The sequence below is a fragment of the Cetorhinus maximus genome, unplaced genomic scaffold, assembly GCF_964194155.1.
Source record: "Cetorhinus maximus unplaced genomic scaffold, sCetMax3.hap1.1 HAP1_SCAFFOLD_145, whole genome shotgun sequence".
NCBI lineage: Eukaryota > Metazoa > Chordata > Chondrichthyes > Lamniformes > Cetorhinidae > Cetorhinus > Cetorhinus maximus.
The window spans coordinates 228,728-255,397 of NW_027596139.1; the positions used below are offsets into that span (position 1 = coordinate 228,728).

Sequence of the window (26,670 nt, forward strand, 5' to 3'; positions counted from 1 at the left end):
TAGGATTCAAATCTAATAGAACGGTTGGAGATTGCATTGAAAAAGTGGGGCAAACAACATTTATCGCAAATATTGACTTGCTAAAAGCATATTGACAAGTATCATTATCGGAGAGAGCAAAGGAAAAATCGGATTTTGTGACGACAAATAGACTATAACAGTTTAAAATCATGCCATTTGGTAAGAAGAATGCACTTGTGACACATCACAGGATGACAAACAAAGTAGTTGCAGATCAATGCAATTATGTTGTTTATGTTGATGAACGAATCATTTATAGTCAGGCTTGGGAGGAGAATTTACAGCATCTGGAAGAATTATTTATTCGATTACAAGAAGCTAATTTAACGATGAACTTGTCTAAATGTGAATTTGCAACAATGCAAGTTATGTATTTAAGCCATACAATTGGAGATGGAAAGGTGGCTCCAAGAGGTGTGAAATTCATGGCTATCATGGATTTCCCAGTGCTACAACAAAATGGGAAGTTTTGAGATTTCTGGGCATGAGCTGGTGTTACTGGAAGTTTGTACCAAATTTAAGCCGTGTGCTTGCTTCACTAACTGAAGTAGTAAAAAAGAATGAGAATTTGCAATGTACAATGGAGTTTCAGAAGCCATTTGATAGTTTGAAAACTGTATTAAATGCGACGCCAGATCTGGCAGCACCCAATTACGCCAAGCAATTGAAGTTGGCCGTTGAGGAAGTGATGTATGCATTGACGTTTGACTGTTATAAGAAGATGACATTGAAATTGAAAAATCGAGAAGGTATTTTTTCAGGAAAGCCGAATGCACAACAGAGAAGATATTCAAGGTGTTTATTTTTTGTTTACTAATAAAGCATCAGGTGGTTCTGCCCAGTCTGCCTGAATCTGTTCCTCATGTTTCCTGAGGGACTGAAGTGACACCTCCATAAATTTGGCAGTGTGTTGTTTCTCCTGTCAGGAGGAAGTGTAGAGCGTGAAGACATACAATGAAAACCAGGCGTCAGAAAGCGTCTCCTAGCAAGAAGCAAATAACAAGCATCATATAAATATTTTATTGTTCCCCGTCATGTCCATCTGAATGAAGGTCAATCTGTCGGGATTGGATAGGGCTGAGGTGAAGGTTATTTTGGACACTCCCTCTGATTCGGTATCTGACTTACTTTACAACAGAGCAGTTTATTCGATTGGCCAGCGATCTAAAAGGTTACATCTCCTGCTCTCGTCACCGATGTTGACTGACCTGCTGAGTATTTCCAGCATTCTCTTGATATTACCTGGATGCTTGATTGTTAAAATGAGTTAATACAACTTCCCCTCTCTTTCTTAAGATCATTCTGCAGCAATATCGTGATCTACAATTCAAAGCTTTGTATTTCAATGCTTGCTTGCAGGTTGTCACCGCGGCTTATTTAGTGAAGGCGCCTGTCTATTAAAATGAAGGTCCCAATTGTGAATCTCAGCAGTGCCTCTGTCTGTTTCTGCAATGTGTGGCTTTAAATTAATCCGGAAAAGAAGCGGGCATTTTCAACGCGGGAAGAAGCAAATCACGTGCGATTATAAGGAACCACGATTGGATCAAAATCATCTATGAAGCAAGCGGGAACCGTTGTGCTAACTTGCCGCGATCTCTTGAGTGTGTCTCAATGGTAATGGCGGGGTCCGGGAATGATAATCGCTTCGACGTTTTTCCTTGTCGTTGTCATAAAGCATTTCGCAGTTGCCACTTTCGGTTATCTCTCCAGCATAAGCTGAAACTGGTCTGACATGGTGAACCCTGTAGGGAGCAATTGATGGCCTAGTAGTTGAGAACAGTCACTGCGCTATGACAATCTCTGCCCCAGTGCTGGTTACCAGTGAATACCCTGTGAACCGGGATTAGAACCTATTCCTGTGCTGAAACCGTAAACTGTGATGATCAGAGGTTCAGTGTCACTAATGGAACCAACACTCAATAATATTCAGTAATTTATGCTCCATCCACGTTAAATGGACAGGACCATTCAGGCATGTGTTGGGGACGGACTGGCAAGAATGGATAGTTCATTTTAGCAAATAACAACTTTCATTGATATCACGGTGTTAACTTGCTAACATAGTGTCGTTGGGCTTACAAATGTTGTATTTGGATAAATAAGGAGACTGAGACAGATATTTAAATCACTAGGAAAAGAGGCCAGATGTTAGTTTTAATGACGACTTTAAAGTGGGAGAAATAGATTTTGGGAGAAGATTCCAGAGATTACATCATAGAGATCTGAAAGAAAATCCAACAATTGTCCAGTGAAGGAATTAGGAGATGAGCAAGACGCCGGAATATGAGGAATACATAATTTTCAGAAGACTGTAGAGAAGGAGATCGCAGACGATGGTAGAGACAAGGATAAGGATGGGATTGATACGAGAATGAACATTTTTAAATAGAGGGGTTGCCCATACCAGAGCACATGTTCAGCGAGCGCTAGTGTTGTGTGATTGGGGCTCAGTGCCAGTTGCATTCTGGCCATCAGGGCTTTCTCTGATATTGCTTTTCTGGATAGTGGACGGTAGAAGGCCGGCAGAGTAACAATGCATAAGCCAAGTCTGGAGTGACATCAACTTGGCGGGTGAGGTTAGCAGCAAAAAAGGCGGAGCTGCGCGACATTGTGTAATCAATGCGATCGGGGTGATACGTGGTCAGACGCTCATATCCTGCATGCGTGTGATCTGTGACTTTGACAAGCACCTATTCAGTGTTGTCGCACTGGATTCCAATGTGAAGTTCGACTTTTGAAGGATCTCAACATGAATGAGAACATGGCAGAGTGACGCTCAATGTAAGCAGCTAATGACAGGCTATTCAAAACCAGTATAATTATATCGCTATTGAAGCATAAATGCTTTAATCAGGTTCGAGAGCATTGGAATGAATGTTTCTCTTATTGAGAACGCACTCCGTGCAATTTTATTTAAAATACATTTAAAGGCAGAAATTGCAGCGGCAGGTAATGATTTTATTTGGCGGTGGTGGCAGGTTGCAGGGCGGCGGGTGCGAACCGTGGGCAGATACAAATCTTGCATTTTTCACTAACTGAAATACTACGACTACATTTTTACACGTTGTTCTCACTCCCTCTATATAACAATTCCTATAAGTTTGCTTTACACAATTCTGTAATTGTTAAATTTCAATTTCATATCGTGAGAATATAATTTGCTTATTCTTATTCAATGTTGATAATTTCCCCTACTGAACAAGATTTTTTTTACCAATCGGCCAAAAGTATTAGGCCCTTAACTTGTTGTCTAATAGATAAATTCAATCTAGGTCAACATAATTGAAATTCTAACAATTGTTTATTTATAAACCTTGCTATTCACCTTTATCATTGCTGCCAATTGAGAGGATGATTTATGACAAAAGATTATATTTCTAGACGGTATCAAACGAGTAAACGTTTTTGAAGTTTATTAATCAGTGTGCAATAACATATCTTTAAATAACTTCCATAAAACTTCATCCTGAAACTGATGCTTACTGCAGGGTCAGTACTGGCCTGATAGTCTCGTGTTGTTGCAAATTGACATATTCTTCGCTACTTAGTATATAATGGCTAAAGATAGCAGCTACTACAATATAAAGAGAAAACAAGAGGATACAATGTGGAGAAACTTCATGACAATCTTGTCAATTATAATCGAGAAGGTCTTCCAGTCTGCGTCTTTATTAGAAGGCATTCCTGTATTTTCTGCCTATCCAGTCCAGAGGAATGGGCCTGCAGGTCTTTGACTGGAATCTCTCCTGCACGGACCCTGTCATTTGGGCAGCTCCCACCTGTAAAATCCATTCTTCTCCCATCAGTAGATGGAAGGACACAGGCATCTCACACTGAAACATGTTAATTAACTGGTTCAACTGCACTTTGTTGAGATTCACTGGATTTTGAATTTATGTATGGTTGAGGACGAACGTCCACATATTAGCGAATGTAAGGTATTTAGGACTGAGAGAATAAGCAATCCCTTTGCCTAGAGAACTGGAGTTGGGTTTCATAGGTGGGTAATCACGTTAATCACGCCCAATCGGCAGTAGTCGCTTTGGATCAGGTGGGCCATTGAGCTGGGTGGGTAGTCAGGTTGGCTGAGTAGCTGGGTCGAGGAGAGCAGCCGTGTTGGCAGGTAGTCAGTTCGGGGAACAGCAGTCAGGTCCTGAGGAGAGGTGGGAGTGGCTGGGGGCGGGTTGGGAGGGAAATAGCTAAATTGGAAGGATTAGTCCGGGTGGAGATAGGGTAGTCAGCTGGGCTGGGCAATCATTCGGGTGGCAGTTGGATCGGTGGACCATTGCGTCTCGTGGGCAGTCGGATCGGGTCGGCATGGTTGGGGGGAGGTGGTGGTGAATTGGAGAGTTGAGTTTGGTGTTTCGTTCAGTTCTGTTGGTTAATCCCTGAGATAGATCAAGTTTAACCAGCGTAACATTCGCAGTGTGAGTATGCAGGCAAGTCCCGTGTATCTGACACCCAAATCTCTGACACTGAGCTCAGTGTGGCAGACAATGACAGCGGGTCCAGGAGAGCGCAAATCAGTCAATCAGGAATTTAAACTTCCGGGGCAATTTCAGAGCGTGTCCACGTGTCAGGACGTCCGCAGTGTTTGGGATGCGCAACAACAACTTCAATTCACTGCTGTTGACATTGGAAGTTTTGGGACCTTAGCTGCTTATTAAACTGGCGCTTCTCATGCAGTTCCTGCAGTGGAGGGGAGTTAAGGCCAACACAGAGAGGTTTTACTCCAATGCTGAAACATGTTAATAACTGTTCTCTATGGCCCCTGACTTGCAAGTGCGCCGCTATAACAAGAAACAATTATAATTCCCGTCGAATATCAGCAGACATAAAACACATGGAACAATGTGGAATAATGATTTCTGATGCCTTAAAAAACACAATTCATTGTCGTCGCAACAGAAAGGCCACCATTCAAAACTGGAACATAGTCTACAAGTTAACTATAGTTAGAACAGGAACAGTTGGTTTCGTTTTGCATTTTTTTTAACATTAACAAAATTATTGTCCATGGAGATTTCAGTATATTCTTCAGCTCTTCCCTGAATTTAGTTTGTGTAGCTGCATAAATAAAAGTGTTTGTGCAGGAACTCAAATACATGAGCATGTATCCGGTTTCAGTAGCGATGTATGCAGGAGCTGCATAATCAGGTCGTACATGAATGAGCATACTACTGACTAACGTACGAACGACTGCTGTCAGCCACAACAGTATAAAAGTAGCTGATACAGTGAACAGTAATATAATTGATTTCCTTCGGTTCTGTATTTCCGGATCATTATGATTCTCGCTGCTGTGACCCCGGAGCTCCTTACGGGCTCGACTGGCTATTAAAATCTGTCTTTCTGTCAAACAATTAAACAGTAATATCAAAGAGAAAGGAATCCATGTCAATAAAATGCTTTGTAGCCAAATAAATATTACACCAAAAGGAGATGTATAAAAATCTAGGCTGGGCTAGAAGCCCCAGTGAGAATTGTTAATTGTTCGCTGAGGTTCGAATGCAAACCAGTTTGGAATGTTCTGTAAAAGTGAGAGGACACAGATTGTTGTTAGAACTGTAGCCGCAGTTCTCACTGTGCAATATCTTGTCTTAAGCTTGTGGCTACATATAGACACAAACCGGTCAAGTGTGAAGGAGACTGTAAACCACACCGACAAATACAGGTTGGTACTAATTGAGTACATTATGAACTTGCAAATGGGTGTATAGGAAAGGATTATATGTGGAAAACGTTTACTCAGGATTTTATGCACAAGAACATTGTTGAGCATGACCAGTAAATCGGCTATTGCCATGGACACCATATAGAAAGAAATACATTTTGAAAGGCCGCAATTTCCTCTGGAGAGAATCACGATTGTCATAAGGTTCGCTGTGGGAAAAAGGGAGAGAAAGTAGGTAACATGGACACTCAGATACCTTCCACAGAATATTATTGGAAATGTTACTGTGCATTTCTACCCAGCGTTATATACATGTGTCCAATTTATAACATTGGCCAGTGTTGATGAAACTCCGAAAATAAATAAACGAATATGCACTCTATTGTGTTTAAATAGTTTCAAGGGCAGTATTTTTGAGATTGGCCCCTCGCTGAAACAGAGATCGGAACCAGATTTATGGGGGAGGGATCTCTTCGTTGGACACCGGAATTCTGAGAAATGAATGTGCGCATGTAATTGGTAAGGGAATGGAAACTGGTTGGGAAGTGTAAACAGTTTGGGAGATCGGGTTTCACCATGTGGTCAGAACAAGCAGGAGTCTAAAAAGTTCAATTCCTTTTCAGCAGAAGCCGCCAAGGCTCAGTGGTTCTCGTTGAAGTTGTGTATGGGAGCAATCTTAAAATACTAAAACCTGAGAAAAGCTATGAGCCACAGAGCTAATGATACTGTACACGAGAGCGCTATTGAATGGTGAGTGACAGTGCCGCTGGGAAAACTCCGCTATCAGGACTGTTGTGACCCCAGTGAAACAGGCCACACAGAAGTAGGCTTGTTGTCGATAATCATATCCGTGTAGCTGGATTGGATTCAAGTGGTTGTTGGAGGCCACTTGAGAATCAGACCTTACGTTAAGAACAGTGGTTGAGCACTGCTGGAACAAGATGGAGTTGTGAGAGACATTAGGACTGAACACAGTGCCATATGTGTGCTGTGGGCTAACTGAGATATCCGTGAGACTTATCATTGTTGTATCAGCTACTTCAACAATAATCAATACTTTCTACTGAATACAATTAGAAGCTAATTATAAACTTTTTGACTTTGGTTTGATTTTTTACAATATATGTTTTAAAAAGTTAATTTTTGTCCATTGTCTTCTTCCATCGGGGTCCTTAGGGGAAGTCCGGTTCTTTCAGGGAGTTGATCCTCAGTGTAGAGAAACACTGTATCGGGACTGGGTCTCTGCCGTCCTCCCGCTAAATTTCAGTCTGATGTTTTCATGATGCTGAGAGAAGGGTCACTCGAATTCAGCCTGGAAAATAGTAACGGAGAGTAGCTCCAAACTCCTCCCACTACCACCGACCCTAATGCATTGATGCCTCAACTGGGGCCAATGGTGACTTCGGACAACAGTGTAAAACTGGCTAAATCGGATCAGCCGTCCGGCATACATATCGCCCGATTCCCTTTCATTGACCATTGTCCCTGTCGCTAGATTGAGGCTGCATGGAACTGTCCAGCGCAACTCAGCCGTCAGCACCTTGCAGAGGCAGTCCAGTTACAGATATAACTTTCGTAAAGGGAAAGTGGGATATTCTTATATCTTCTTGAATTTCAACAGTCAAATAATATACATATTTCCTTTCAAACAACCTTCCTGTCATCGGGCCGTTACCAAGTGATACACCGAGTGAATTTGATAAATTGCCACTGGGCTCCATGTTACACTAAAAATAATTTTACAATCGGTTCTTTCTGATTATTTGGAGATGAGAATCTCGGGAAGAGTATCCGATGCCAGCGGCATTCAATATAATTTACAATCCATTACAGGACGCAATAAATTCAAATAAAACCTTCAGCTGAAGATAAACTATCCAATGTTATTCAAAACGTTGGCCTTTGCTTCTTTATAAGCGGTCTGAAGGATCCGCTCAGGAACTGAACGGTAGGCGGTGGATCCGGAAAGATTCGCTGCCAGGGAGGAATGAGGAATAGCTTCGTATTCCTCAAAAAAACTTCCCGCCGACTGCTGGGTGGAGGGCGCTGAAGTACTAGGAATTATCAATGTAATGTAGAGAATGGGCAACATTACATATGAGATGATGGCCATTGACACTACGCAACACATGCTTTAGTTTTGTGGGGGCGGGACATTAGCCTAATTCTCCTTCACTGTGAGGATCTGCTGAGCATTACCGCGGCTCACAGGCCCTGTGAACGGCTAGGGTTCCCGCTGATATTCAGCAATTTATCCTGGCAGTGAAATGACTCGACAGTGAGACATTCCTTCAATCAGCTACATAATCACTAACAGTGAAATCAAACAGCTATTAGACAACACTGACTTACCGGGAATACCAAAGGCTGCGAGAATTGGATAGTAAACATCTGTTACTTGTAGAATCGTTGGCCGGGTCATTTTTTTTTAGAAGGATGCGAGATTTCACTCAGTTTTCTGATTGTATTTAAGAACCGTAATTGTTTCCCCCTTTATAGGCCAACCCCTGTTCGACTGATGAAATCAGCTCATTTAATAATTCGTGTTAGTTATAGTCACTTAACAAACAAGCGGCTAATTTACCTCGTCAGAGACCCCGGTCCGCCAATGGGAAGATTGACCAGCTCAGTTCCAGAAACTTCGTCAATTAAAATGAATGATCGGAAAGTAACCCCAGAGGTGATGTGTTCTGCGCATGCCACCTTTGAATGTTGAAAGGGACGTTCCTCCTGAAGAGTGTTGGTCTCTTGGAGCTTCATATTATTCTGGTGCGATCTGGACTCAGGCATTGCAGAATGTAAACCTGTTATAGACTGTAATGTACAACTTAAACCTATTGTATTCTGTGTGGATACCTCGTGATGACTCGGCGTTATTATGACTGGCGATGATATTGCTCGAACGTTAACAATACTGGATATGTCCGTGTATTTATGCTTTTGCTGTCAGTCAATAGTACTAGACATTACCTACTATAACAATAATAGTAGGAAAAGTTAGAAAATTATCGGTGCTGATTTTAACCTATCATTATTCATGAAAACTCCACTCAAACATTTGTATGCCCTGCTCCAAATTTTTTTGTCCTGAAATACAAACAGAAAATGCTGGGAATACTCAGGAGATCTTGTAGCATCAGCGTAGAGTGAATCAGAGTTTACCTTTCAGGCAATGGTCAGCATGACCTTTAAATTTCAGATATCGAGTATCGCAGCATCACTGGGGAAGCCCCTACACGAACAATAATAGTTGTGTCCGTGCAGAGAATCATTCTAACATTTCTAGCTGTAACACTATAATGTTACTGCGGAGGCCTGTACTCAAAGTAATTCGTGATAACATCCCTGACACATTGCTGGGGGTGATCCAGTGCCTCCAAGGATTTTTTTTCTTGTTTTGTTTTATTTCTTTCCGAAATACGGTCGCCTGATGATAAGGTAATGTTCTGCATTGCCGGAGTTAATATTTTAATCAGCACTCTGGGTAAAATTGGGAAAGCCCCTATTATATGAAAGTGATGTTGCCTACAATCCTCTATTTCACTTTAGGAGCATTTATAATGCTTTGGCCAAGTATCATGGCACAAGTACCCTTGGGCATAAACAAAAAGAAATAAGGAAAATGAAAAGAAACTTTTAGGCTGTAACTGCGCTTGGAGAATGAAAGGGTGTCATGACATATCACTGAAAAAAATGCTAATAGGGCAGATAAATCTATTCCTCGCTCAAACTTAATGCAGCAGGAACCATTTTATCCTTGAATATGCACAGTTCATATTGACGTTTACACCTTATAACTGAACACAAAGTGGAGTCACAAATTGAAAAGTCAAGCTATGGAGAATATTACTGCTTCCAATTGGCGATAGATCGATTATGTATCTCCCCAGTTGACAGCGAACAAAACAGTAATAATTCACCTAAGTACAATTGCCTTACGAAGGACAATGGTCGCTTTCAAGAGGGGAGCTAAATGTGGTTGTTACACTTGAATGCAGATGCAAGGGGAAGATGCACCAATCTGCCAATAGCAATCAATGTTATCGAAGATATAGCGGGCAGGAGCACAAAACCCACCTGTGTCTCAATCATGACTAATCACTTAAAATGTGGTAAATTTGTTGTAAAGCAGCCACTTTTGGCATTTGACAGCAGTTAATTCAAGGACTCTGCTCTCTTTATCTCGCAACCAGATGGAAAAACACCTTATGTTTAAGAAGCGAGCGGTCACTAGTTCTTTCATTTAAATGATGTTTCTTCATTCTACCTGCCATAAACCAAAGCCATTGTGAGTGGCGAGTGTCATCCGAATTTAACTTGCGTTTGCAGAAGTTGTTACTGGATTTAGAGCATCCGAGGTGACACCTGTAACAATTTCTGCGTCAATATAGTTTTCATTGTCAACCCTGCAGTGACGCATCGAGCTCGTAATCGGTGAACTCGTCTTGCACAATTATCATTGCCCGCAAAACAGGCCTCAGAAACGAAAGATGACTGGTATTTCACTCCTACCAGGGTTTGTTCTGTAAAGCGACGAAGAAATGGGAGGGGGATGGGGGGCGGGTGAATCTTCCCTCTCTCTGAACCATACAGACTGGCCACAGCTGTCCTTACAGATATTTGTAATAAAATCAGAGGATGCTGGAAATCCTCCGCGGGCCTGACAGCTTCTGTGAACAGAGACAGCAGAGTTAACGTTTTCAGGTTCTTTATACAATAGGGAATAATTTGCTTTATACCTCCACACAATTTAAGACATGACCATAATTTCTCCACCCGAATCGTCTAACCAATCTCTCAACTTTCTCTTCTCGAAGAAGAACAGCCCCAGCTTTGGCCATTTATCCACATAATTGAAGTCTCCCATCCTTGGAATCATTCTCGTAAATCTTTTCTGAACTCTTTCTAAAACCTTCGTTTAAGTTGAACCAGAATTTTATGAAGTTTAATTACTTAGTTCCTTTCGTTCTCTATGCCCTGATTTATAAAGCCGAGTATTCAGGACGAAGGACTGCTTTCTAAAACTGCCCTGCCACCTTCAATGATGTATGCACCTGTACACCCACGTCCCTCTGCTCCTGCATCCAATCAGAATCAGGACCATCATTTTATGTCACCGCCCCTCGTTCACCTGACCACATTGTATCACTTCACATTTCTGTACATTAAATTTCACCTGCCTTGTGTCTTCCCATTCCATACTTCCCCTACCTATACCCTCTTGAAGTATATTATTATCCGCCTCACAGTTCACAATACTTCCAGTCTTGCACCATCCTCAAATTTTGAAATTATGCCCTGCACACCTATGTCTAGGTTATTGATCTCAATCTTGAAAATGCAGTGGTCCCGCTGCATACCGGTAGCCCCACCGCACCCCGCAGCCTCACGCCCTCCCTCCAAGCCCCAGTCAGAAGTAAGGAACGTTTCCTGTATGTCATGCTTTAATAGGCTTGAATTCAATTATTAAACTGTGGCACAATTGAATTCCAGCTATGCTAAAGACCAACGATTCACAACGCCACATGGTTGGAAATAAAATACTTCCGGGAACTAAAAGTTTTAACTACAAAGCATAGGTTTAATAATATTTGCGGAATCAAATGATTAATACAGGGGGAGAGAAGGTTAGAGTAGATTAAGGGATGATATGACAAACTCATTTGCTTAGAGCTCCTACACCTTCAAATCCCCCACTTCACCACTGCATTTCCATCAGTCATAGTGTTATTATTAACTACATCAAGTCGCGTTTATACAGAACCTCTAAAGTAGTAGATGTGAGGTCTTTTGGACTCAGCCAGAAACCCTGGTTCCAAGTGCAACTCCTGGAATTGATTACCAATAATTAAATTTATTCAGTTACAGGATGTGGGCTTGGCTGGGTAGGCCAGCATTTATTGCCCATCTTTAATTGCCCTTGAGAAGGTGGTGGTGAGCTGCCTTATTGAACCGCCGCAGTCCTTGTGATGTAAAGTACAACAACGGTACTTTTAGGAAGGGAGTTCCAGGATTTTGACCCAGTGACAGCGAAGGAACGGTGTTATATTTCTAAGTCAGGATGTTGAGTGACTTGGAGGGAAACTTTCAGCTGCTGGTGGTCTCATGTCGCTGCTGCACATGTCCTCTTAGATGGTCGTGGTGGTTTGTTTGAAAGGAGCTGGCTAAGGAGCCTTGGTGAATTCCTGTTTGCAGGGATAATGGCCAAGCTGGAGGATGAGGGGAGGAGGAACCATCTCCCACCAGGACCGTATCATCCTCCACCAGTGGCACCGAGCAGTGCTCAGCATTAGTGAAAACCGACACTCTGTACAGTGACAGCGGAAAGGAGCCGAGTGAGGCAGCCAGAGGGAAGGAGGAAAGGCAGCAGGATGCTGAGACTCAACGTTTAACCCCCAGTCAGAATGATAACAGCCACATCAGGCCAATAAGACACAGAGCCCCTCACCAGCTGCTTTCACAGCCACATTCTGCTGGACTTCACTTGGTAACAACTGAACTTACATTGGTGGGTAATGGACATGCGCAGTCGAGCATCGCAGATCGAATAACACTTTACACAGATCCAGACATTCCAGTTGTGAGACAGCGAGTGTGACAGACTGAAATGGAAGCCGTGAGACAGGAGAATGTTATCCTGTGTGTAGAGAACGATAGACCGCGCGCTTAATTGAACAGCTGGGCCAAGGTACGAGCATGTCCTCTGTGTGACAAGCTGGGTAAGAATTCTCTGTCCCATGCTGCACCCCACAAATCAGCAGCTTCCTCTACAGTGTGTCAGTGTGTGATTGCCGGGTCCCTGCACATTATGATGAATTGTTTGAGGCGCCTGAAAACAGATGTGTGTGAATAGAGATCCTGATATTGAATGTAGTGAAATTCACGTGGATCATCCCCCCCACCCCGCCCCCGTTCCCCGGACCCCTCCACGGCTTCTGAAATTATAGCCCTTGGATTTGTCTGGAGAGCAAGATAATGTAATCTGCGAGTTTCCTCTTTACATTGAAGCTATGAATCCTGGAAAGCTACATCACATGCGGGGCATTTTTGGTCCCTTGGAGGGCATGGACAGTGGCAATTGACAGCAGGTCTGAAAATGAAAAGTGGGTGAGTGTTTGTGGAACCCTCCCTCCATTATGTGAACTTAGGTCAAACTGAGAGGTCTAATCATGTTCTCACCCTCGACTTTCCCGAGAATATGCTCACAAGCAGTGGAACAGAGAGACTGGGGCCTACATTAATTTACTGGCCTTTTTCTCTGGTCATGTGACTGCATTAATAATCCAGGGAGGTTAATACTCAGGGGACGCAGGTTCAAATCCAACTACGGCAACTGATCGAATTTACAATCATTTAAGAAATTCTGGGATATAAAACTAATTTAAATAATGCTGACTCACATTAGACTATCATCGGTTGTTGTAAAAAAAACCATCAGGTTCATAAATGTCCTTTAGGGATGGAAACCTGCTGTCCTTACCCAGCCTGACCTGCAGAAATGTGGTTGACTCTTAACCTTTCTCAAGGGATGGGGATGCCGGCATTGTTAGGGATGTTACATTTGAGAGAATGAAGAAAGACCTTGTTCTACCCGCTCTGTAAGGCATATAGTGGCCTGTCTAGTTCAGCCTCGAAGCTTTGAGGTTGATCGATGCCAATGAATGATTCTTGTCTCCGGTTTGGGAATTTAAATGAGAAATCGCAGCGATCAGGCTTTGACTCGCTCTTTACGATGGTTCAATGTCCATCATTGAAACATTTTTAAAAATATTTTACAAACAGACCAGCAGTTATTCCCAGCATTATGCAGACCTCAGGGGGTAACTGCCAATCAACCACACATGAATGCCGAAATTACAAAGTTACAGGGCCCTCAAGAATCCATTTTCACACAAAGGATACCTGCTGGAGGCAGGATTGAGGAATGGGAGTGGGAAAGGAGATTTGACACAAGTACAATTCACTCAGGAAATGAAAGCACATTGTCTAGTTTTCACATCCCATCAAGTTTTAGCAGCAACACACATTTGCAGCCATCGGACTATCAGGGTCTCTAATTAATTCCCTAACTTTCAGAACCCTGGGCACGAGAAGGTGGAACTGCAACATCGTCAAATGTGTTTTGTAGCACCGGAAAAATTGGAGACTCTGAAAAATGTAGAAAAGAGAAACCTGGTTATAAGCCGCCTGGCGCATGCAATCTTCACTAGTGATGTCCTGCACAACTCAAGCTGCAGGGGCGCAGCTTCTACAGCAGGCGGGAGGAAGCCTTCACCCTTAAAGGCCATTGAGACAGTCAAGGATGAGTGCATATATCAACCAGTAACCAGGCATTTATAAAGCAAGTGAATGCATTGCATGTAATTCCAAGGATCTGCTGGGTGGTGAACTAAACACTTGGCCTGGGTCCAAATGTTTCACTCAAAGAGCCTCTGTCTTGTGATTTTAATAAGCGAATGCGTTACCTTCTCGGAGTTCATGAGACAGCACCATCGACAGGATGGAGAGCCAGTGACGGGAGAGACGGAGCTGAACCGAATAATAAACAGCTGCTGCACAAATGCAAGACGGCGGCCCAGCAGGAGGCTGGACACAATAATGACAGGGGGCGGGGGGAATTCCCCCATCACTGCAGGGTGAACATAAATATACTCACCTTTCATTTTAACATTTGTTTTTTTTTCCCCCTCATTGGGTTCCTGGTCGGGAAATGTTTCAAGAGGAAAAATAAATCCCTATCATTATTAAAAGTCCCAAAATGGGGTCAGAAGGAGTGTTATTTTGCCAGCATTTGCCACACAACAGATAACCTGAATTGATGATATTTTCATTGTCTCCGAACTCTCCTAGACTTTCACTGCAGGTGCAGAATTTACATTTTTTCCTCAGTCGTGCGCATTATTGAGCATAGGCCTGTGCCGCGTATTCACCGACAATTCCCCATATTGACAACTTCCCTGGAAGTTTGGTGTGAGTATTACATCCGCGGATCTCACTGGCGGTCAGATTTTCCCATTTGTAAACCGAGACACTACAGAAAAGATGAATTCTTCACGATATGAATGTGCTGATCGGAGGACAATTTAATTTCTTTCATTCTTCAAATATCAATTTGTGGGTTATTAAGCATTATAAGTTCCTGACAGCAATTGAACAACAGCGACTTCAATCAGAAGTCTCGGAAACAACTGATGGAAGCCCCCTCCAGTCCCACATTTTGCCACTTCAGCATTTTCATTTGTTACTGAGTGAAGTTAACCCCAGGTTTTTCTACTCTGTGTTTAAGTTTAGCAGTTCCTCGTTAGTATAGTCGTCAGTGTCCCCACCTGTCACGCGGGAGACCGGGGTTCAATTCCCCGTAGGGGAGTAGGCGTTGTCCTTCATAAGAGGAAATTGGAAATGTCTTGGGCATTGTTTTATATACAGGGGAGAGTGCAGATTTCGTCTCAGAAATTTAGGAACAGCGGTAGTTTTTAGAGATCCTGGAATATTAAAGTTCCTTGAGAGGAAAGGCCCTTCACACCAACAGTCAGCCGACAGTTCCCTATGTGTCCGAACACCCGACTCTGGCTCTTTCACTAAAACTGGGCTGAATCGGAATTTTAGTGAAATCAGTGAATTGGTAGCTTGAAGCCAGGACAGGTTGCTGAAAAAAGGTATTTTAAAACCGAGAGGAGCCGGCCACACTCGGTTTAGTAATGACTAACGAGGCAGAATTCATTAATAATCTGACAGTCAACGAGTATCTTGTAAACAGTGACTGTAACATGATAGAGTAATTTACATTATAACATCTGCCACCATTTTATTAATTTATTAAACTTATTTTTTCCCTTTATTTCCATTGTTTTTGGACGGCAGCTATTCAGGATCCAGCCATTCATCCCCGCCCCCTCGCAACTTTTCTTTTCTTATCCCATCTCCTCTCCCTCAGTGAACACGATGATTCTCCTAATTCCAGCTCTATTTTCTGTTCTCCGCACTATCAGCAGCTCCTTGGCACAGAGATTATTTTCTCTTTTGATTTTTCATTGAATAAAATTTGAAAGATGGCGAAGACCGTTCATATTCCTCTTTCTTCCTCGTCGCCAATCTTTCCGTTTTCTTCCTCTGCAAATCTGTTTGTCTTTTGAACTCACTCCTAACCCTCTTCAATTCCCGACATCAAACCAGAGCTCAGCCCCTACATTTAACGCACTGACCGTCCCTTTACCGAGATCCTTCCCCATGATTGCAGGAGGCATTCGATGCATTTTTTTGTAAATTTGAACAAGTAAGATCAGCCCAAAACTATTCCCGCTGACTGGGAATCTCGGACCCAATGCCACCGTCAAGGAGTTAAAGTCAGGGTTTTTACCGAGGGAATTAGAAAAAAGAATTCTACACACTAAGTGTGCGAGAACCTCTGTACACGACAATTTATCTGCGTCAAAAGAACATAGGACAAATTGCAGGACTCCAACCTACAATCTTCTGATAACCTTGCACGACACAGGGAAGTAAAATGCCTCATCTAATACGACCACAACATCAACAATTCCAGAATTATCATTTATTTTTCCGCAACGTTCAGGAACCTGAATCAGAAGGTAGAGAGCGCAGATTGCCCACGTATCTGATCCCCTCCTGAATCTGAGTTATGATATGTTCTGTGAACCTTGTTTGTTATTGTGTTGTCTAAACACTGAACCACAATGAACTCACCAGGATCCCGATACTGGAGTTACTGACAGCTGTCAGTTCTCTCAGTGTTAAAAGACGGAAATCGGGCGGAATTGGAGACAACACATTCCCTGAGAGACCGAGTCCTCACTAAAAGACCGGGAGGGGGAGAGTCAGGAACAGAACAACTGTGACACTCCGGTCTGTTCACTGACTCTTCATCCCTCTCAGTGAACCCAGTGACAGGAATTATTGATATTAATGGTTCATGAACAGCAAATATCCTACAGGGAATTATCCCAATTGGACGAGCTAAAGGGGCTAATGTCAGCTTTAAAGGGTCTCAGTCCTTGGCCACAGTCTGGGAAATTTTGTTCAGCTTCTGATTGCAGTGAAATGTGAAAAGTCCCGCAGCGACATAATGTTCCAGAGATACAGACACAGTAACAATCCTAATATTGAACAATAGTGGCTGACGCTGTATCCATTTTACACCTAATATCTCTGATATAACTACATGATAATAGACAGACTGACAGGCTGTTATCAGATGAACACTCAGTACTTGAACATCCTGAACATCGGCCAATTGCGGCCCTGCCTCAGCTTATCTGCTGCTGAAACCCTCACCCATGTCTTTGTTCACTCTTGGCTTGACTATTCCAGTGTTCACCTGGCCGGCCTCCCATCTTCCACACCACACATACCTGTGCTCATCCAAAATTCTGCTGCCTGGAACTTCACCTGAAAACATGGGAAAAGTCCACTACCCCGGAAGACGATGGAAACAAAGTCCACGCCAGGGCGGGAACCCAAGTGAAGATTGTTAATGATCAGTTTGTTGATCACCCGTTTTTGCAGTTTGTTCAGTTGCTGAGAAATGAACATTTGTGTTCCTGAGCAAATCAAAATGGCAAATTCTCCCAATAGATCAGCACAGAGACCACTGTTATGGTCACTGTAGCAGTTTTCACAGTGACATACTTTGCTTTAAAATTCTGGCCATGACAGTGACAATTGAAGATTGGAAATGGAGCTAAATTGCGAATGAGATGTAAGGCGGCCACTTCAGTGCCAACTTATGACGGGTGCTTCAGCGCGAAATGACGGAGTGCCTGTTCAATTTAAAGTTTGGTGCTGCCATAACAATGACAGTGTTGGAGAGGAATGAACGTGTAAAGACTTTGCTGAAAGTTTGATATTCTAATATATGTAGAACATGATCAGTAGATCTGCTGTTTCCAGACACCATATAGACAGATAAATTTGAAAAGGCCGCAGTTTCTTCTGGCGAGAATCATGATTGTCAACAGGTTCGCCGTAAGAAAGAGGGAAACGAGATCAGTGATAGAGAGAGCCAGATAAATATCACAGTATGTAGAGGGAATGTTCAGATGTGTTTCGACTGAGTATTATGCGCCTTGATTCTTTCCTGTCATACATGCAGACACTTTTTCAAAGCATGAAAACAATATACGCTCAATATCCTTCCTGTACACTTCTTTGAGACAGTATCAAGGCAGCAGGGGGGCGGGGGTCACTCGGATTCTGTGTCTGGAATGGTACCGAAGAACGACCCAAGGACCATCGACACTCAGTCCTTGCTGACTGACCGCGCACCAGCTGGACCATTGGAACTATCGTCTTTGTAAATTGAAAGCTTCAGGTTACCAGGGATTTGGAAGGGAATGAGTTTTCCCCAGAGCTGCCTTATTGTTCCGATGTTCACAAAGCTGATCAGCAACTTCAACGCTCCCCTTCTGAATGTTCAAAATATTCCGCCGAAAGCAAACCTCAAGCTGAACACCTTCTCGCCATCAACAGGCTGATATCTTATCCAAACTCTCTTTTTCTATTTATTATATGAGATATGGATATGCCTCCACGACCAGTATAAGTTGCTCATCCGAAATTGCCTTGAGAAGGATTGCTAACTTTACAAAGTGAAAATACTTCAAACATTGAAGTAAAATTAGTTTTGAGATGTTGCCCTGTCCTCAGGATGATGCAAGTGAAGCTTGGAATTGGAACTGAATTGCGAATGAGAAGTAAAACGATCACAGTTTTTACGAATTATGAGCGGTTCTTTAGCGAGAAATGACCGAATGCCTGTTGAATTTTAAATTTGGTAGTAAAAGCCGGGGAAGTTGCAAGTGCAGGAAACTAAAAGATATTTCCACCTGGCTCTCAGTCAGGGCTTTAGGCGATTGGAGCAAGTTGCGGAACCAGTAAATAAGAGAACAAATAACAGGCCGACTGCCCTCGGTGATTTAAAAATCTATCCCAGTAACAGTCATATAGCAAAGCTACTAAACCGTGGGGAGAGCTCACAGTAATTTTGCGTTGGGTTTGCCCTCTGCTGGGTGTCTTCGTCACTAGAATGTCTGAGAGAGATTGGAATTACGACAAGTTAGACGGGAAAACAATGGCTTCTCAGGGACCTAGTTTATCCGTCGCTTACAAGTCGCTCAGCAATGAAGTAGACTTGGCGCGGTTCAGTATTTTACTTCGTTCCGGTCATGTTTGAGAATAATTAACAACACATTAGGAGTATATTGTGCTGCTTTTTTAAAAGATATCTCGAAGCAGAAAATGTTTTTTTGGCCTCGCCAGCAGCTGACTGACTGTTGAGAAATTTGATAATGGATAGACTTTGCTGACAGATGCAGTATTTGCGTGAAATTGTTGTGAAGCGAGTTATTGTTGTCGTGTAGAGAGCTGTTGATAGCTTCAATGCAATCACTTTATGGTAGGCTAGTACGATTGGTTGCACTGACACTTGCAAATTGGCTCGAGGTAATTTGCCTGCAGCATTGCAGTGAACGGCAGGCATGGGCACAGTTAACAGCGATGTCACTGCTCGTCTGCAAGTGTTTCTCTGTACAGGAGAAAATATTTGTTGCCATGATGCTGACCGGTTTATTGCACAGAAGTGTGAAAAAGGACAGATTTGTCAGGACAAGAGGCAGCAATTTTCCAAAGGCAAGAAGTGTGGAAGAGAAAAAGGCTCAACCTGCGATGCGGCAGGAGAACACGGTCCGATTCGAAATCCCATTCCGATGTGACAGTATAGGAATTACAACTGAACCTCGAACTATGGAACAGTAGAAGGACTGCAACTGAACTGGAATAGGGACAGAATTACCACACATTTCCCATGTCCCATTGTTCAATGGGGATGGAACCCGTGAGCTTTAACGCTATTAGCATCATCCTCTAACCATTGAAGCTGACTGATCAAAACAGTAAGTGCTGGAAAAACTCAGCAAGTCTGACAACATCTGTGGAGGGAAAGACAGAGTTAACATTTCGAGTCCGTATGACTCTGAAGAGATTTTTCCAGCATTTTCTGTTTCTGTTTCAGATTTCCAGCATCCGCAGCATTTTGCCTTTATCTCGGAGCTAACTGGTCGCCAAGCAGCACGTTCCTAGTTTGATCAAATGTTTTTCAAATTCAGTCTAACAGTGAGTGGAGAATTCAGCATTCTTCCTTACCTGACAAATTCCGCACAGGCTGGAACTCTCGTATTTGCCCAGACAAAGCTTCAGGTTACCAGGGAGCTGTAAGGATATATTTGCCCCAGAGATGCTGAGCAGAGCGTCGTTTGCAAGTGATCCGTTGTACAGTAGCAAAGCTTTGCTGTCTTGTCGCGAACAAATTTGTGGCACAGAATTGTTAAAAGAAGGACGGATTTGTCAGAACTAGAGGCAGAAATGTTCCAGAAGGAAGAAGCATGGATGGAAAAAAAAACACAGCCTGCAACGCTGCAGCAGAACTTTTCGAAACGCTCTTTCCATGTGACAGCGGAGGAATAACAACTGAACCGGGTCCGGGCTTTAATTACTTCTAACTCGAATAAATTACGTTGGCCCGAACGGGGTTCGAACCCGCGACTTTGGCGTTATTAGCACCACGATCTAACCATCTGAGCTAACCGGCCACCTGGTGAAGTTTCCCTAGTATCTGGTTTTCAAATTCAACGGGCAGTGAGTGGAGGATTCCGCAATCTTCCTCGCTGATTGATCGCGCACAGGCTGGAACTCCCGGATTTGCCCAGTTGAAAGTTCAGGTTACCAGCGAGCTGTGAGTGTATGTTTCTCCCAGAGCTGCTGAATGATCCGATCTTCACAAAGCTGTTCAGCAACAGATACCTTCTCCTTCTTGTCAATGATGAAAATAATCTGCTCAAAGCAAACCTTAAACTGCAAAATCTCCCGTCAATAGGCCGGTATCTATGCAATCTCTTTTCTATTTATTTCATGGGGTGTGGGCATGTCGCGCATGACCAGTGCAAGTTGCTCATTCACAATTGCCTTCGGAACGATGCTAAATTATATAAAATACATAAGCACTTCAAACACTGAAGTAAAAATAGTGTGGAAATGTTGCAGTATCTCTAGGATGTAGGAATTGAAGCGTGTGGATTTCATGGCGAATTGGAAGGAAGTTGCTCACAATCGGGCAAACTCAAGGCGGGGGCTTCAACGAGAAATTACCGAGTGCCTGTTGAAATTTACATTTGATGCTATCATTCGCGGGAGTTGCAATGTCAGGGAACAAAATATATTTCCGCCTGGCCCTCAATCAATGACTTGAGGCGATCAGAGCAAGTTGGGAAAGCGGTAAGTAACAGGCCAACTGCCGCTGTGATTGATGTATTTACCTGATTAACAGTCATACAGCAGCGCCGCTTCACAAGCCGCTGAACAACAGTTTTGGGGGAGCTCAATCTTGTTTTGCCTCGGGTTTACCCTCTTCTGGCTGTCTTCATAACGAAGCGTTCGGGATTGGTTGGAATTAGACGGGGGCGGCATTGATTTCTGAGCCCAGGAGGTTATGTGTCACCAATGAACGGTGAGTGGTTATAATGCAAAGGTTTCAAATCCGTTGCACTGTTTTGCTGCAAAGATCATTGGTATTTGTTTATCGGGCTGTATGGCAGAGCCAATGGAGAACTTACATTTAAAACAGCGCCCGAGAATCGACGTGAATCCTGAAAACATCAGCGTTAAGGGTATTTGGGAGATGGATTTGCACCAACCAGATTTCTCCCCTGAAAAAAAAAAGCCACATGTATATTTAGCAGCGCTTTTCATGGCACATATTAACTATTTGGAAATATATATAGGGGGAATCTTCATGAAGTTTTTAGGCAACGAGAAAAGTGGCTGTGTTTGATAGTGAGGAGGTTTGATAGCAAAGATATATCAATTGACTGGTTAGATGGTCAGAAAAATGCCAAATGGAATTCAACCCGGGGAGAGCGATGTAATGAAGCTGGGGAACTCAAACAGGTGGCAGGGAATACACAATTAATGAAGAGAGGATTGGGAGGTTTCGAGGAAGTGATGGACATTGGAGCGAATCTCCACAGATTCCCGAATGTTACATGAAAGGCCGATGAGGTGTTTAAGAAGTCAAGTAGAATCATTTCGTTTATTAGACGAGGCTTAAATATACTTGCAGGGAGGTTATGGTGGAGCTGTATGAATCATTAGTTAGGCCACAATTTGAGAACTGTGTGCAGTCCTGGTCACCTCATGGAAATTACCAAATTACAAATCGATGGTGGAGTTCCGGCATGATGAACGTGGATATCCTGTGGTTTCTGCTGCTAAAAATGGGAACCAACGTTAGATAAAACTCGTCATCCCAGATTCAGCAGTGACCCTCATCAATATTCCATAACCCGAGCTCTGACCGGAGGGATATATTAACTTTGAACGGATCCACACAAATTAATTTTGAAGCCCGCTCAACTGAACAACACAGCAGAATCTTCTATGTATCTATTGCATTTCACAAACTCCCCACCCCTCCCCTCGCCAATGTGCTTGAAAGGAGCGTTATATATCAACATTTAAAACGAAGTTTCACAAGGAGGTATTTAGGAAAATGACGAACTGTCTGGCCAAATGGGTAGATTTGAACGAGTGTTTGAAAGAAGAAGAGAGAGGTAAAGTGGGACAGAGCTTAAGGGAGGGAATTCCAGATGTCACGAACGTACAATAATTCTCGTAACATTATTGTGATTTATTGTAAATGTAGGACATAGTGGGATTTGATTAGTTTCTCTGAGTGTTTGTGGGATGTAATTGAATTGGGGGCAGCTGGTCTGGAGTCTTTGACTCATCAGCTGAATCTAGGTTTGAAATGCTAAATGGGAAAACATGGCTGAAGTCTTAGAATGTGAGGTGAGCAGAATTTGCAGTTTTAGGTAAATCACAATAGTTTTAATTTCAAAGAGATGGTTGAATGTTGCACCTAGCCGGAGAAGGCAAGCAATCAGCATGTTTATTTTTCCAAATTTTCCTGATAATATTAGCACTATGATTAGCAATATGATTCATATTATGAGAAAGGTAAGTTTCAAAGACTTATGGGAACAATGGGGATTACATTAAAAAAGACAAACATTTATAAAGGAGAACGATGGCAGGGAAGGCATTCTAAGGTCGACGGGAAGTGCAAACAGCCTTCAGTATTTGTGCATTAAGCCTGCTGTCTACACAGACCGAAGCTTGGAATAGCCACTTTGAATACTTCTGCCCAGGGTATTGTGTGGACTTGTTGGGGTCTGTTTAAATATATTTGTTTTTATTGTTTCCTTAACGGGAGTGTAAGTGAAAGCGAGGTTAATTAGGGGTTTTAGGAGTTAATATAGTAGCAATTTATAGACTTGTGCTGTGCTTGAAATCCTCTTACATGTATTACATGTTCGGCACACAACATCAGACAATTACCTGTAACCATTCGGTCATCACCTTCACGTCTTCAGCCATTTTCTAATCTCCCGGTCAACGCAGAAATTAAAGACGTGATTCATCAAATCCTGCAGCTCAGAAGGAGGCCTGTCGGCACATCTACTCTGTGCCCGTTCTTGGAATGAACTGTCAATTTAGTTCCACAATCAAGCTTCCCACGTCACCCTGTAAATTAGTTCCCTTTAAATTCAGATTGAATCTGATTCCACCAACTTTTCAGACAGTAAAGCAATGCAACGTAATTGCTGGGAATATTAAAAAATAATCCTGGGAATACTCAAGCGGTCAGGGAGCACCTGTGGAGGCAACAGAGTGAACTGTGCAGGTCGATGACTTTTCATCAGAAGTGAAGAAAGATATAAATATATTAAATGTTAATCCTGTGGAGAGGAGGAAGGGGCGGGATGTACAAAGCGAATGTCTGTGAGGGTGGAGGGAAGGAGGGAAAAGGTTTTTTGATGTAAAATCCATAGAGAGTTGTAATGAGCATGGTAAAGAAACAAAGGATATGTCCAGATGGGGCTGTGAATGGCTGCATTGCAACCGTCCGAAAGTAACATGAAGGAATAAAGATAGAAACGTGACAAAACTAAATCAGTAAAACCCAGCAAGACATCAACTGGAGGCAGATGTTATGAAGTTTACATCAACGTAACAAAGCCCGAAAAAAGCATTTGGGTTTACGTGCCAATATTAAGAAGCCCGAATGGACCAATATTACCTTTGGAGGTGTTTACTTAAGGAAGCACTTTGATTTATTCCGGGTTTAGCAGAGCAAGGGAAGATGTTGACTGGTCTATGTTACCGCACGTTATGCAGGAAAGAGTGGGGAGGGGTGCATGGTGAATCGTTTTAATCAATGCTCTCGGGCTTGCAGATCGATTTAGACACCTACACTTAGTGCTTCACACTATTTAAACGTTACTCCTAATGAGCTGTCTTGATTTCAAGGGGATGGTATTACACTTTCCCACATCAAACACCATTACAAATCATTTACCCACTCGTGAAATCCATCCCTGTGACTTTAGTGCTTCCCCCTTCAATTTCTGCAACTTAATAGCTCCCTGAAATGAATACACTCTTCAAACCTTTGAAGGTCTAATGCACAGACCAGGATAACAGCAATCATCACATCTCATCCACTGGTTAGGAGTGAATAGTTGATGCAAGTTGGAAGGTTTGTGAAATGAAGCCAAAGTGACGCTGCCGGTCTGTCTGTGAGGGAAACGCGTTGTAGGGGGTGAAATACAAAGAAGGGAATGGAAAAAATAGACGCTGTAATGACTCTTGTTAGACAGTGAAGGCTGCTATGGGAAACATGCTCAATGGAGGCCGGATAGCCGAATCGGTACAGCATCAGACATTTAATCTGAAGGTCCATGGCTCCAGTCCTTATCCAAATGCATCCTTTTGGGACAAAGGGCACAGACTCATTGAAGTGTCGGGAAAAAAGAGCAAAGTATGCTGAATTATTCAAGAGAACAGAAGAGACGTATAAGTTTCTTCGATTTGCAACAAAAAAAAACTTTCTTCTCGAAATTGTGGCGTTCTCGATGATTTTTAGGAATTATTTGCAGATTTCCAGCTACTCTAAGTGTGAAAGGTTCTTCCAGGCTTTTCCCTTGGTTTGCAGAGACGCTATCCCTGTGAATCAGTGCCAACAATATGTTCTGATTCAACCCCATTCTTAACGCCGGTGGAAGCAGCTTCTCCCCATTTAATCTCACACTAGATTCTAACAAGATAGAAACCTCGATCAAACCACCCTTCATTCTTCTTTTCTCAAGAGATTAGAAACAGGTAGAAGCCCTGCAAACGAAAGAAAGTTGCAGGAAACTTCGAGGGATTGACACTAGGTGATCGTCTCCTTCAGAGAAGCAGCACAGAACGGACAGGCACCTTCTGTGCTTTACCCATCCTATACTTATACAAATCTAGAATTATCAAAACTGAACTTCTAAAGTGACCTACTAAACTCCGGAATCAGCACTGCTTCCACTCCAGGGTCAATGTAATCCTGCTGCTTCCTCTGAGTAGCGTCTGGAGGAACATGAGAAATAGGGACAGGTGTATTATGTATTTCACAACTTCTCAATAATTCACGAACTTTTTGACTGATCTCCTGCTTCAATTGCACCATCCTGAGAATCCTCAATTCGCACCGTCATGCAGCACCATCACAGATAAAGAATTCCTAATGCGTTTGCAGCCCCAGAATCATGTTCACAGCAAAATAGTGGGATGCAATTCACAATATTGCATTACAAAACTCGCTTGTAGCTTTTATGCCACTCCGTCTGTTACATAGATCTGCGTAGCTGCAGATTTAAGACAGTTGTCTAACTATCTGTTGGAATGAGTGGCACCTCGGATATGACAGCCTGGAAGTCCAGATCTTAAAATGATTGTTTGTGCATGTGCACTGGCGATTAGTGAGCCCTGCACCTGTAGAACGAAATCCTTTTGCTTCTCTACGGTCCCCTGTTTCTCACCACCTAGAAAATACGCCCATTGCTCACTGGATAAGCTCTTTGTGTACTCTCCACATGCTTAATGTCTGTCTCTACATCGACTGTTCAGCTGGAGGCACTAAAATCATTTGCTTCTATGTGCTTTACAAGCGTCGTACAACAGGGTAATAATTTATTGCGAATTGCTTTAAACCACGTCCGAATGAAACAAAACGCCGATATTGCAAAATGTACGTCATAGCTCAGATATTTGTCGGCGACACATAATTCACTAACTGAGAAACCAACGCTTTCGCCGTATAACGTTTTTGAATTAAATTTAACTCGGTTTCACTTCTTATGAAGAACACTCAGCGCAGCGCAAATACTAGCGGAAAGCAGTGAGAACTCTCCACAGTGTTGTCTTCTCTTCTGTCAAGCGGTGCTGCCACAAGCTGGCACTGAGATCAACGCATAAATGACAACTGCAGTTGGATTATTTTTCTTTCTGGTTAGTTGTTACCATATTTGCTATAAACATAACAAATCTCTGAATGAAAGCCAGGTAGAAAGATCTTCCAGTTCCCTCTCCTTGCAACTCCGCCGAATGCTGGGAGTGAACTGAAAATTCACCGCACAGTCGGTGACCCACTTGATTTTGCGCTGAATCGCGGTCAGTAATTTAACTAATTTCCCGACATGCGCTGCCAACTTCAAGACATTTCTCCCGCCCCCTCGGCTCTTGCATCTCATTTAGCAATGACTAGTGTACCTTATATCGTCATTCCTCGCCCTCCCTGACGAAATGTACAACTTCACTCTTCTCCGCGTTAAATTTCACTTCATGCCATCTGTTCCATCACCCTGCCTCTGTCCTCTGGAAGTTTATCATTATCCTCCTCTGAATTTGACAACACTTCTGAGTTTTGTGTCATCCACAAGTTTTGAAATGGTGCCCTCCACGTTGACGCCTCGGTCCTATGTTGACGAAAAACAGCATTGATGACTCTGCTGATGGCTGGAGAATCCCATTATAGAGCAATTCACCACGGCTCTTGGTTTCCTATCATTCAGCTGACTTGGTGCCCATGCTCC

At 42.8% G+C, this 26,670-nt stretch overlaps 1 protein-coding gene across 1 annotated transcript in view; it reads right to left on the reverse strand.

Annotated features, from left to right (window-relative positions):
- Positions 1 to 26,670, reverse strand: part of LOC144672925 (NACHT, LRR and PYD domains-containing protein 3-like) — a 124,139-nt gene that overhangs the window by 13,370 nt on the left and 84,099 nt on the right. Inside the window, 4 exon segments of the mRNA XM_078534938.1 lie at positions 1,606 to 1,763; positions 5,127 to 5,373; positions 13,766 to 13,843; positions 17,065 to 17,230. Coding sequence (XP_078391064.1) covers positions 1,606 to 1,763; positions 5,127 to 5,373; positions 13,766 to 13,843; positions 17,065 to 17,230 — 649 coding nt within the window.